Consider the following 12,173-nt stretch of genomic DNA (forward strand, 5'->3'; position numbering starts at 1 on the left):
GTCATCTTTTCTTCATGAAACCGTGATGGCAAACAGTGAACTTTTCAGCCTCCCTTTCTAACAGGATGTAGTTCCCAGAATTGAAGAAATAATGATTGTTGTTATTGTGCAGTTTTTTTTCTTTCATCACTTTGCCAGCCTTCGCCTGACAGCCACACTGAGTATCTCAGTTGCTTCCTGCAGATTTATTTCCTGGTCTCACACAGTTCTGCCAGATAACCCCGTGTGCCCTTGGTTGGAGTGAATGCAGCACTGCCAACAATGGCTGCCTAGAAATTCCATGCAGATATGTAACACATTTGACAGTGATTCCTCCTAACCAATTAAAATAACATCTTTGGATGAATAGGATGATTTTCTTTGTCTGAAGCAGCTCTTTTTTTTTTTTAATTTTGTTTAAATGTTTCTTTCCCCGCTGCTCCCTCTCCAGAAGGAAAACCATAGATTAAAGGTTAACCCATAATAGTATATCTTTTAGAAGTGCATGACCTTGTTTGTATTTTAATTTTAAAAAAAAAGAAGATACCTTAAGAGACAACTATTTCAGTGCAAATACAGAGTATAATTACACATGGAAATGCACTGTTACAAAAGGCACATCATCAGAGATTCTTTATAACGCACTTGCCACTGATGCTGAATAAAAAAGGGTATTTACCTGTGACATCTGATCTTGGCCAATATGTCAGTGTGTTACAGAGTTGGGAAATGATCGGAATACTTCCTGTGGTGCTTGTGCTGATGGATCTCAATTGATGTCTGTCAATCAGCTTGTCAGTAAATTTAAAAAAAATTAAAAAAACTTCATTGGGAGATAGGAAAATGGGCTTAGTGTCCTGAATATACAAAAATAAAAAAATCCCAAACAGCTACTACATGAGCATCAATCCAAATTGGAAGATATTTTTGGTGCACGTTGCAAATTCATATTTCTGTCAGGAACAAAAGAGAAACCAGGATTATCTTTGAGAAAATCAGAAACATTACAGAGATACTTTCCCTGATGGTCCAAAGAGTTGGGCTTCTGCTTAAATCTCAGATGTCCATGTAGCCTTCCCAGTACCATAAACCAGCTAATTTGATTTAATATGTCCATTTGATTATTACTAAATAATAATGAAATTAAAAATAATGGGAAATGTATTAAAATTAAGCATACTGGCAGTATAGTCCCTTATCAAAAATAGAATTTTTTCATATTGCTAATAACATGTCCTGCACTTTAAAAATTTAAGCTACTAAACAACACTTGGCTGGAGCTTTGAGGGGATGAAGGGATGAGAAGTAGAAGGGCACACCAGTATGATTCTAATAATGAATTTCTGGTTTTAATTATTGTTTTGAGAAGCTTGTTTCATTTGAGAGATTATTGTGGGGGAATAGTAACGTATATTTTGGGAGTTCCACTGGCACTTTCAATTTTTGTGATGCTTTTCCCCCCCCAATTTTGGCCGTTTCTAATAAATTCCTCAATACATTTGAACTTAAATTATTGTCGTAACAAAATATTCAATTTTTTAAAGGAATCCTTTTAAATTATGCATTTAAACAGAAGAATTCAGAATTACAGGGGTAGTATTGAGTCAAATGGAAAAAATTCTTTACTGTTAATCTGGAGTCATGCTTTTATAAATAGGTGTTCATACTTCAATGATTGGATTCCACAAAACCATAAGCACATGTCTAATTGCATGTGTGTGAGATGCTTGTTGGCCTCAGTGAGATCACAGAGGAGCAGAGTCAAACGTGCAGATAAATAAGAATTTGCAAAATCAAGGCTGAGTTATGCCTCTGTTTAACGAAAAGAATTTCAAAATTGGAAAATTTACTCTGTTAATACCATGTTACAAAGTATTTAGAAACACGGGACATTTATACCTATTCTGGAATATCAAGAAGCTCCCAGCTTTTCTAGTAGTGGAGGAGAACCCATCACACACAGTTGTATGGACACGTCCAGAACACACAATTGCTATTTCTAGAGCTAATGTCTGTAAAACACTGGTGTGCCAACCTACATAGCTACTGTACTTTTAAAGGAGAGTAGCAAAAATGTGTATCATCCAGAATGAGAATGAGAGGAGATAGGAAATAACTATCTGGCATCAGTGGGAAATAACTGTGTTTAATCCCAAGCATCACTGGAGGAACTGAGCAGGCAGCAAAAAGTGATTGCAGTTTTTGCTGCAGTATTTGCAGCAAAATATCAACATGGATATTGAGAATATCCATCACTCCAAATTCAGTCGTGCTGTAGTGTTACTTCTTAGCAAGTACCTTTCCTGACAACCCTGAAACACTGTCCCCTCCTTCATTTTATAGACCCTGAGAGATACTCCTAGGATTTAGATTTATTAGCATATAAATAAGAAATTAAGAGTACAAAAAGAGTTCAGGTCAAATCACATCTATGGGCTCTGGCTGCCCTGGACTGCCATGCCTGTCCTTAGGTCCTTTGATTCTTAAGATGGTAGCTCCCACTACCTGCAGTGTGGGGTGACAAGTTATTTATGCCTGACCCACTTAAGCAAACAGCAAATACTGGCGTTACCTTTAGTCCACAGACAGCACGGCTGGCTTGCTATTCTTTCATGCCCAACCTGTTTCTGCTGTCATATGAGCATTCTTCGTTCCTGGTACCTGCCGTGGCTTAGGCTGCCAACCCAAATCCCTGCCCTGCTCTCCTTTATCTTGCCATTCTCTGTGCTCCTCATATCTATTCAGTTCCACCTGTCTTGTCTCCCTCTCCTTCATAACCAGCCTGATCCTGCTCCTCCAGCTCTGTTTCCCAAGACCAGGTCAGTGACAGCTGTCCCTCTTCTACCTTCTGAGTTCTCTGTATTCCTTTCCACCTCTAACTTTGCTGCTGTTCTGCTCTGTCTGGAGTTGTGTATCAGCAAATACATCAGTCATGTTTGTCACTCCTTTATCTAAGCACAGCTCTGGGATTATAAATGGCATTACAATCTCTCATAATAAACCTTCACAAGAAATTATACCACACTGGAGACCAGCAATGATTTTAGGCCAAATCATTTTGCATGAGAAGAGAGTCAGAAGACCATAAAAATAAACCATTCAGACCATTTCTATGTGTAGATAACTTTTGTGAATCATTTGTAACAGTGATATAGAAATTACTTCACCTCGAATGCTTTGGCAGGTTATACCTGAGCATGAGGGGAAGCATTCAGAATTTCGGGAAGATAAATTCCAGCTTTTGGTAGCAGAGTTTGAAAAGTGGCTGAAACAAAAACTGTTTGACCCTTGCATAGGGAATGACACTGCAAGGGGAAGGAGAGAACCTCCTTTTCTCAGAGCGAGCAAAATAACTGGGTCTGCTGAGAGCTGGCCAGCCCATCCCTACATTCTGTGTCTCCACTGAACATTTACTAGGAAGAAAGTCAAGAGGATAAAAAAAAATCTTAATTGATTTCTCCTTTTTTTTTAAATATCCCTCTAAAACTAAAGAAATTAAGGAAAAAGTGTAAAACTGGGGTTGAGTTGAAGCCACTGATATGTATTATTATTTCCTTGTGAGAGGACAGTTTTCTCATCCATGTCTTAAATTTAGCATCTGCTTTTTTTCAAAATAATGTAGGAACAACTGTGAACATTGTAAGCCCCTTGAGAAGATGGTGTCAAGGAGCTGTAGGATTCCTGGGGGAGGAGAAGCCCACATGCTTTAACTGAGAGTGCATCTATGCTAACAGGAGGCCTTTTAAAGGCTTCCTTGAAACACAATATTGTCTTCCAAGGTTAATCCAGGATAGTAATAATTAATTGTAAACTGAGAAACGGCTTTAATTCTTCAAAACTAGAAAAACCTGATGCACCAAGCCCACTCACTTAAAGGGCCAGCTTGTAAGAAGACAATGTGGCCTCGCAATTGTTTAGCTTTTAGAAATGAAAGTGAAATGGGAATGATTTTCACTCTCTCTTTCTTACAATTTTAGCATCAACAAATGTTTTTAAAATGCGTTTGTTTGATGGATCACTGTGATTTATGCCTAGTGTCAAGGAATTTCTGGTGTTCTTTTTGGCTGTCTGGACGTAGTTTTTCATCAACAGAAATCACTGCAATTACATAACAAGTAGAAGGCATAAGGTTGATCATCAGTGATAAAGCTCAAGATGGATTAGTGTTGTGTTTCTTATATCTTTGTTCCTTATCTTAAAAAACCATCATGAGTTGCTTTTTTTTTTTTTCTGGTTCAACTCTTAGACTTTTTTTGTTTGCTTATTTCCTGCTGCTTGAATAAGAACCATTTAAGATATCTGCAGGTTTTCTTAGTGCAAAAAGAAGGCCTTTTAAGTTGCAGTTTCATGAACAGCTGTTTTCTCATAGAAGTGTAATAATTTTGAGTAACCAAAGATTTTAGTAGTGTATGATATCAAAATATGTTAAAAACATTTTTTAAAATGCCATTTGGGTGTTTTTGCTGGTTATATTCTCTCAGTTTGCTTTGCTGTGAAGATTTATGGAAGATATGTAGAAGCCATCAAGAAAAATCAATGAGTTGGATGGTGCAACAGAAAATAGTCATGACTATAATGAAACCAGAAGAATAATAAGTAATAAGATTGAAACCATGTTATACGTGTAATACTGAATGCGTTTTAGGCTTGCTTATTTTGACTGAAACTTCCACTTGCGTTTTTGAAATGTCATGATAATGTAAGAAACTGCCACACCGTAACATTTATTTTGTCTGCTTTTAAAGGCGTACGACGGGTTTGCCAGTTTAGGAATATCGCGATTGCTGGAACCTTCTGACATGGTTTTATTGGCGATACCCGACAAACTGACTGTTATGACCTATCTCTATCAAATAAGGGCCCATTTCTGTGGCCAGGAATTAAACGTGGTTCAAATAGAGGAGAACAGCAGTAAAAGCACGTACAAAGTGGGTAACTATGAAACGGACACAAACAGTTCTGTCGACCAGGAAAAATTCTACGCAGAGCTGAATGACCTGAACCGGGAGCCCGAACTGCAGCCGCCGGACGGTGGCTTGGCAGACTTTGCTTCTCAGGATGACTCTGTGTTTGTAAATGACAGCGGTGTTGGAGAGTCTGAGAGCGAGCATCAGACTCCTGATGACCATTTAAGCCCGAGCACAGCTTCCCCTTCTTCTCGCAGGACTCGAAGTGACACAGATCCACAGAAATCCCAGCAGAGCTCTGGAAGGACTTCTGCATCTGAAGAAATTGGGAAGTGTAGCAGCACAGACACAACGCAAGTGCAGCCTACATTGGGAAGGAAGAAATTGCTGATAACTGACACTTTAGAATTCAGTGACTTAGCACATGTCAGTGATCAAAAAGAGGATATGTCTCCCACAGTTGCTTGTGAAGATAACAACAAGAAGAGACACCAGAGCTCAGACAGTACTACTGGTTTCTCAGAGCAAGAAAAGCTGGGATGTATAGGATCCACAGAGAGCACAAGAGCAGATTCTGGTTCACCTGTCACAAAAACGAGTTTATCTCCTACTTCTAAGCCTGGATACTCCTATAATATGGATACAGATCTTGCAAAGAAACCACATGCTTCTCCAAGGCAAACAGAATCTGATTCTGACGGTGATGCCAGAACAGCTTTAAGTCATGCAGATCAAACTGCAAAAACAGCCCAGGTAAGAAATTTATGCCTGTGAGTTAGGATGGATATGCTGTTCAAGTTTTTTCTGTGTTTGTAATTTACACCATATCGTCAGTATGAATGGTGAGGTGTATTTTTATTGTTGGGCAATAAATATTTTTCCTAAAATGTCTGTGGTGCTGAAAAACAGTCATTACATAAAAAACTAATTTGTACAAATTGTCCCACTATTAATCTTTCCAATCTCTCCTCTCCAATTAAAGGGAGTTGTGTTCTTGACTATCTGGAAGATGGCTCCAAAACTTTTGCCACTGGTTGTGGCAACACGTTTCTTCTAAGCGTTGCATACTGAAACAAAAACTGGAAAAATACATTAGTTCAATAAAAAATGTCAAGTTTTGAGCACCTCAGAATTTACCAAAGATATTTCAAAATCTTGTTTGAGAAACCACACAGCCTTGTGACCATGGCCACAGTGGTGAGGTAGAAACAGATTTGGCTTTGTTTGGCTTTGTGACAGTCTTTTGGTAGTGTGATTGCTTCAAATATTTTTATGGGTTTTTTCTGAGTAAGTGCCATAAAGATTCATTGTATCGCAAGAGAAACAGTCCACAGATGGGTGATAATGGCCAAATATTAGTTCCATAGCTAGCTAACTTTTCTAATCAATGAAGTCTCATGAAATTTCTCTTCATCATCATCATCATCATCTTTGTTTACCAGATGAGAAAGGAACAGCTTGGCCCATATAGAATAAAAAAGCAGGAGGAGAGAAAATTTGTTCTCTGTGAAGATTTTCCTGGGCAAGGGTGTAACAGGCCAAGAAAAAGCAAGAGTTAACTTTAAAGGCAGCTCTTTGTTGTTAATCATTGGTGCATTTGCACGTGGTAATAAAATCTCAGATGTGAGGCTCACTCTTAACCTTGAACTCGGTTATAGTTTGGAGTCAACCATCCCTATTCCCATGTGGTTGTTGCAGGAGCACAAGAAGCAAAACCTGTCCCAGCTCTGGCTCCTGTAAAGGCCTAGAGGTGCATTTTCCCAGTCTTCACAGTTGACCTTGACTTAGAAGTCAGCCCTTGGGAGTGTGTGTGTCTGGGAGCTGCTCGTGTTCTCATGTTGCCTTTGCAGACATCCTTTTGTTGTTTCTACTCTGCAGATAAAGTCAGTCCTCTGTATGAAGAAGGGACATTCTTTTGGATATTCATAAATTAAGTAGAAGCAGATATATTTGCAGGGTTTTTTTACCTCGTACCCAGCCTCTTTGTGTTCAATTTAAGTTATAAATGAGTGATACCCATATAAGTAGCCAACAAAGCATTATATTTGCATACATATTAAAGTAAACAAGTAAACACATAGCATGTTTGACATAGCTTCTGTGAAGCCAATTGGGTTTTTTCCACAGTTGCAGTTTAAAGGCATTAAATGCTGATAGAAATTAAGTTTTACGAGGAAGGGAGAGAACTCCTATTTACATTATAAAGGCCTAAGACTTTTTTTTACTTTTTGATCATCTTTTCATTTCTCTGTCACCTCATGAAGATGTAATTCATGTGACTCCTGACCTTTATTGTATATAGGAAGGCCACTGGCTATTAACTACTGTATAAACGTTCAGTACCTTGAGGCTGCCTCGCTGTTAATTATATTTCTTTATTTTTAAGCAACGTATGTTGTCAAGACAGGAAGAACTTAAAGAACGAGCAAGAGTTCTGCTTGAGCAAGCAAGAAGAGATGCAGCATTAAAGGCAGGGAATAAGCAGCTAAGCAATACGCTCATCCCAGCCCGCAATAAGCAGCTGAACGATGTAAGAAATACTGGCCAGTCTTGCAGTTTACAGAGTTAAAATTCGTTGTATGTGCTTTTTGTTTTTGGGGGGGAGGGGCAGGAGGGGCACATCCTTGCAGAATATTTCTCCTCTGCGTTGAATTGCTCTGATGTGTTGCGTGTCTTTCATTCACTTTTAAAACCTGTTTCTCCCCGGGTTATGGCCAATAGGAAGGTGCCTCCAACTTCCCTGAAAGCAGAAGTCTGGAAGCACCTTCTTTGATTGGTACTGCAGTTCCTAATGGGATGAAAACCCAAAGTTACTTGTGAAATGATAGTGAAGTGATTTGTGCTATTTCTGATCACTTCTCTTTTTATTGGTTAATGTAGATGGTTTCCCTGAGCCTCTGATTGTCAGCTCCTTGGTGCTTCATGAATGTTCTTGCGGTGAATGAAGCTGCTTGTGTCAGTCTTGTAAAAGAGTTAGTTGATGGAACAATTCCTTTTTATCACCAAAGTTGATTGTGCTGGTGAGATGGGAAAATGGAGCTGGGGAATGAGCTCCAGTGTTGAAGCAGCTATGGTTGCATCTCCAGTGGCCTCCGTGGTGACCTGGAGGGATCCATACTCTCTGGAGATGAAAGCTAATTAATTTTTATGCAAACCTTTGCAATGTGGGTTTTGTGATTCTAACTATTGTGCGTTAGAGACTATACTGGCAACTGAGAATGCAAATGTAACTGAAAAATAATGAGAGAGGGAGGCTTGAATCTCTACAGATTCCCATCTTTTGGAGCTGAGTCCTGAGGGGCAAATTCTGCTCTTTACACAAGTGGGATCGTACAATCAAAAAATGAAGACAGTGATTTACATGTCTCGTTTAATTTTCTTAACTCTCTTGGATCCATGCTGGACTATTTTTTTTAGCTTAGAAATTCTTTTCCCCAGTCTGACACTTCATTTTACTTCAAAATATATTCGTGTGTGCAGACAAGTGTTGTTTGTATAATGATGTTTAAACAATTTTTTTCTTATTTGGTATTTTAAGTTTTTCCTAGAGAAGTATATTTTTGAATAAATTTCACTTTGGATTTTTTTTTTTAAATTAGCTTTTCATAAAGAAAATGGCACTAGAAGAGAGTTACTGTAGGCAACTACTTAGGCAAAAACAACTGTAATTAAAGTTGCCTAACAATTTTTATTACAAGCTCCTATTTTCATAGGTTTTACAACTTTGGTGGTATTTCATTGTTTGAGCTGAAATTTTCACCATCAGCTCCTCTGCCTCAGGGTAATATTTTTAAATTTTTTTTAAACTTAAAACATGTTCAGCTGTCTCTCTGTATTAGGTTGGATAAAGCATTATTTTATGGGAAGAACGTTCCATCCCCTTGAAACATCTGTTCAAACTATCAAAGTTGTGTTAATAGCACAACATTGTCAGAGAGCCTTGGAGTTCAGAAAAGTTCCTGCCAGTAAAAGTTATCAGTATGAACACAACCCAGAAAGAGCATCTTTTACCGGTGCTCTCCTGAGGATGGGGCCCTGTTCTGATGCAGATTGTAGTACTCTTTCAGAGTCAAACTCCTGTTAATGAAATCCAAACAGGAGTAAAAGAAGTTACCCCATTGACACATAGAGAAGAGGCACCCTAGGTAGATTGGAGGAGGTAGATGGCAATGTGAAGTTAGACAAAAATGAAGACTCTGTCTAGACCATGAAAACTGGCTGAAGGGTAGGAGATGGTGACAGGGTTTTCAGGGTAAGAGCTGGGACTGTGTGGGTTAAGGCAGCCAGGTTACCCATGGGACTTTATTTCATTTGTTACAGAAGCTGAAAAGTTAATTAGAAGCCTACAGGAAAGGGAAGGGGCAGTCTTTCATGGCAGCTTGGCAGAGCCAAGGTTTCTTGCTGCCTCCGTCAGAAGCTCAAGGAGAACTGTGCTGGCACAAATGATCCTGGCCCATGTGAAACCCTGGGCACTCTGAGCAAACTGTACTGGGCACTCTTGAGTTGATTGTCACATTAGAATGATAAAAGCTTCTCAACTCAGAAGTGTGTTGAGGAGATGTGATTTGGAAACTCTTAGATACAAGTATTGACTGCCAGAGAAATGGTCTGGAATAAATTGATAATTCTGTGTTCAGAGAAAAGTTTTAATAGTGTGTTTTAAAAAATGTATAGGGCAGATAGTGAATGATGAGGGTAAAGTGAGCTACTGAACAGCTGTTCATTCATTGAACATATTGTCAGTCATGGCTACTGAAAAAGACAAGTATCATGTGTGGAAAAAAATGTATAGGTTATGCAGTTAAAGACTATGTGGAGAGCAAACCAATGCAAGGTTGTACAAGTACTGTAATTTCAACATCTTCTGACTTTTGAGTGCTTGACTTAGCAAACTCAATGTTCTCCTAGTGCGTTTCAGTGGGAGACATGAATTGTGAAAGAGGAGTGTCTGTAATGGAGGCTGGTACAGTGTTCATATTTCATATATAAAGCTCTATATACCATGAATACGTTATACATATGTTATATACATGTCCATCCACGTGTATGTTCTGAATGAGGATACATGAGTGCATCTACATATATAGGTATAAGATAAAATACGTTGATTTCTGTTTTCCTTTAACATATTTGATCTTCATAGAGATGAAACCTTTCCATTTGATGTGGCAGTTTTCTACAGGTCATTCCTCATTTGATTGTTAACATTTAGTACAGACTTATTTCTATTCATAGTTTTTTGGTCATTAAGGTTAATAATAAGAACTTTGATTCAAAGCAGTGTTGTATGTGTCAGTGTGCTGTACTGTATAGTAGTGTGTTATCCAAATGAGAGTTATGATAATGAGAATCAGCATTTAGTAGTGGAAATTGGACTAGTCTCATTTTCGGGCTGGATTGAGATTCAAAAGAAAATGGTTTAAAACAGGAAGATCTAATTTTAAATAAGAAAACTTTGAAGAGATAGCCCAGGGGCAATACTTTTGAAAGTAAGTCTTGAAGTTTGCAATTGCACCTTTTTTGATACCTTCACAAAAAGAACTTGAAGCATCCCAGTCTTTCAGAGTGTATTCTGAATGTCGGTCACCCCAGCTAAGCAAAGCCTGCAGTCTCATTAGTTACTTTTTGAAAAATCTCATCTCGCAGACCTTGCTGTTACCGCTCTACATTTGTCATGTGAGAGGCGTGAATCGCTGTTTTCTCAGTAACCAAGTGAGGACAGTGTAAAATACAACATGTGGGATTGTATGGTGTGCACGGTGAGCACGGGCTGTATCGCCGCTCAAGGCCAACAACAGGGAGCAAATTTCCAAGTCTGTTCCATGGCCATAACTACAAGTTACTTGATATGTGCTCACCTGATTTGTTTTGGTAAAACTCCATTTCGAAAAAAGTGTTCCTGTTTCTCCTCTAAGCTTAGACCTTAGACCTTCTTCTGCCTAAGCCCTATCCTTTCTACCCTTTCTCTAATAGAACCAATCTCCTCTCCTCTCCTTTTTCCTTTTTTCTTTTCCTTTTTTTTTTTTTTTTAATCTTTGTTATCACTTCTTTGACCACGAACTTCATGAGCCTCTCTCATGAAGTACTGGCTGTTTTCCCGTGACATGTTCATTATCTGGCCATTTACCCTGCTTAAGTCTTCTTGCTGTAACGTTCTCCATCTCCTCACGTTTGTGCTCAGTGTCGGTATTATTACTTGTCTTACTTTTTTTTCTTTTTAACTCAGAAATTGATGAAGTTCTGGGAACAAAATATTAAAGCACTGAATTTACTCTCATACCTGATAATTCAATCTTTTTTTCCCCTGAATCACGTTTTACATTGCATCTCAAGCTGTATCCTCTTTCCTTTCTTTAGTTTGTATCTTCTTGTTCCTTCCTCTCTCTCACACTTTCAGCTGTCTGCTCTGGCCATGTCAGCTCCCTTTTTTTCTCCTTTTTAATTTTTGTTTCTTAATACCCTCTGTCTTTACTCTTTCTTCCCTTAGACATCTTCCCTATGTGCCTTCTGCCCCACTGTCTTCCATTCCTGTTCGATCCGCTTGATTTAGTCCCATCTTTTCTCTGCTTGCTTGCTCTATTTGTGTTTTTCTTAGCCCAGTTTCTTCCCTACTTAAAGCGTGGGAGAAGTTTTTTTCACTGTTATGTCTGTTTATTTGGTGCTTCTCAGAAGCCTTTGACCTGCAAGCTGTGCGCATGCAGACTGTATGTGGAGGTATGTAGGCAGGTATTTAAAGTCCAAGAAGAGACTACATCGATCAGAGCCTCCTTGAAATCACGCGCGTGGTTTGGGAGGATCATAGCTGTGTCATTAGAATTGATGCAGCCCTTTGGAGACTGGAAGAATTAGCTTAAGAGCTCTGTGAACAGAGTTACTGATCCCCTCATGGATCCCTTTCTCTATGGTAGATTTATAAACAGCTCGGCCTTTCTGCTTGCTTTCTTGATGTACGTGTGCATGTGGTGACTCTTTTACGACATGCTTCTGTCATTTGCAATCTGGTATAGCAGCTGTAATCACTTAGCTTTTAACCAGGAGAGCCTTTTTATTAGCTTACTCATTTTTATTTAGCTCGCCTTTTCTCATGGTGAATATCACAGGGCTAGAAGGGACATATCTGCTCCCAGCAGATGCTGTAAAATATCAACCTGTAGTGATGGTTGTTAGCAGCAGCAGCTTGGCTGGAATGCGATATTGGAAAGGTGAGGAGACTGGAGCTGGTCTGTGCAACCTAACTGGCAAAGTGACAGGCTAGAGGGGACCACGAGTGGGAAATATTCAGAAGTC

At 38.9% G+C, this 12,173-nt stretch overlaps 1 protein-coding gene across 1 annotated transcript in view; it reads left to right on the forward strand.

Annotated features, from left to right (window-relative positions):
• EHBP1 (EH domain binding protein 1) overlaps positions 1-12,173 on the forward strand; it is a 178,696-nt gene that overhangs the window by 96,856 nt on the left and 69,667 nt on the right. Inside the window, exons 12-13 of the mRNA XM_027898157.1 lie at positions 4,725-5,639; positions 7,273-7,416. Coding sequence (XP_027753958.1) covers positions 4,725-5,639; positions 7,273-7,416 — 1,059 coding nt within the window. The remainder of the gene's footprint in view (positions 1-4,724; positions 5,640-7,272; positions 7,417-12,173) is intronic.

Source organism: Empidonax traillii, unplaced genomic scaffold (assembly GCF_003031625.1).
Source record: "Empidonax traillii isolate 1590-97213 ecotype Southwest subspecies unplaced genomic scaffold, ASM303162v1 scaffold580:size560489, whole genome shotgun sequence".
Lineage (NCBI taxonomy): Eukaryota > Metazoa > Chordata > Aves > Passeriformes > Tyrannidae > Empidonax > Empidonax traillii.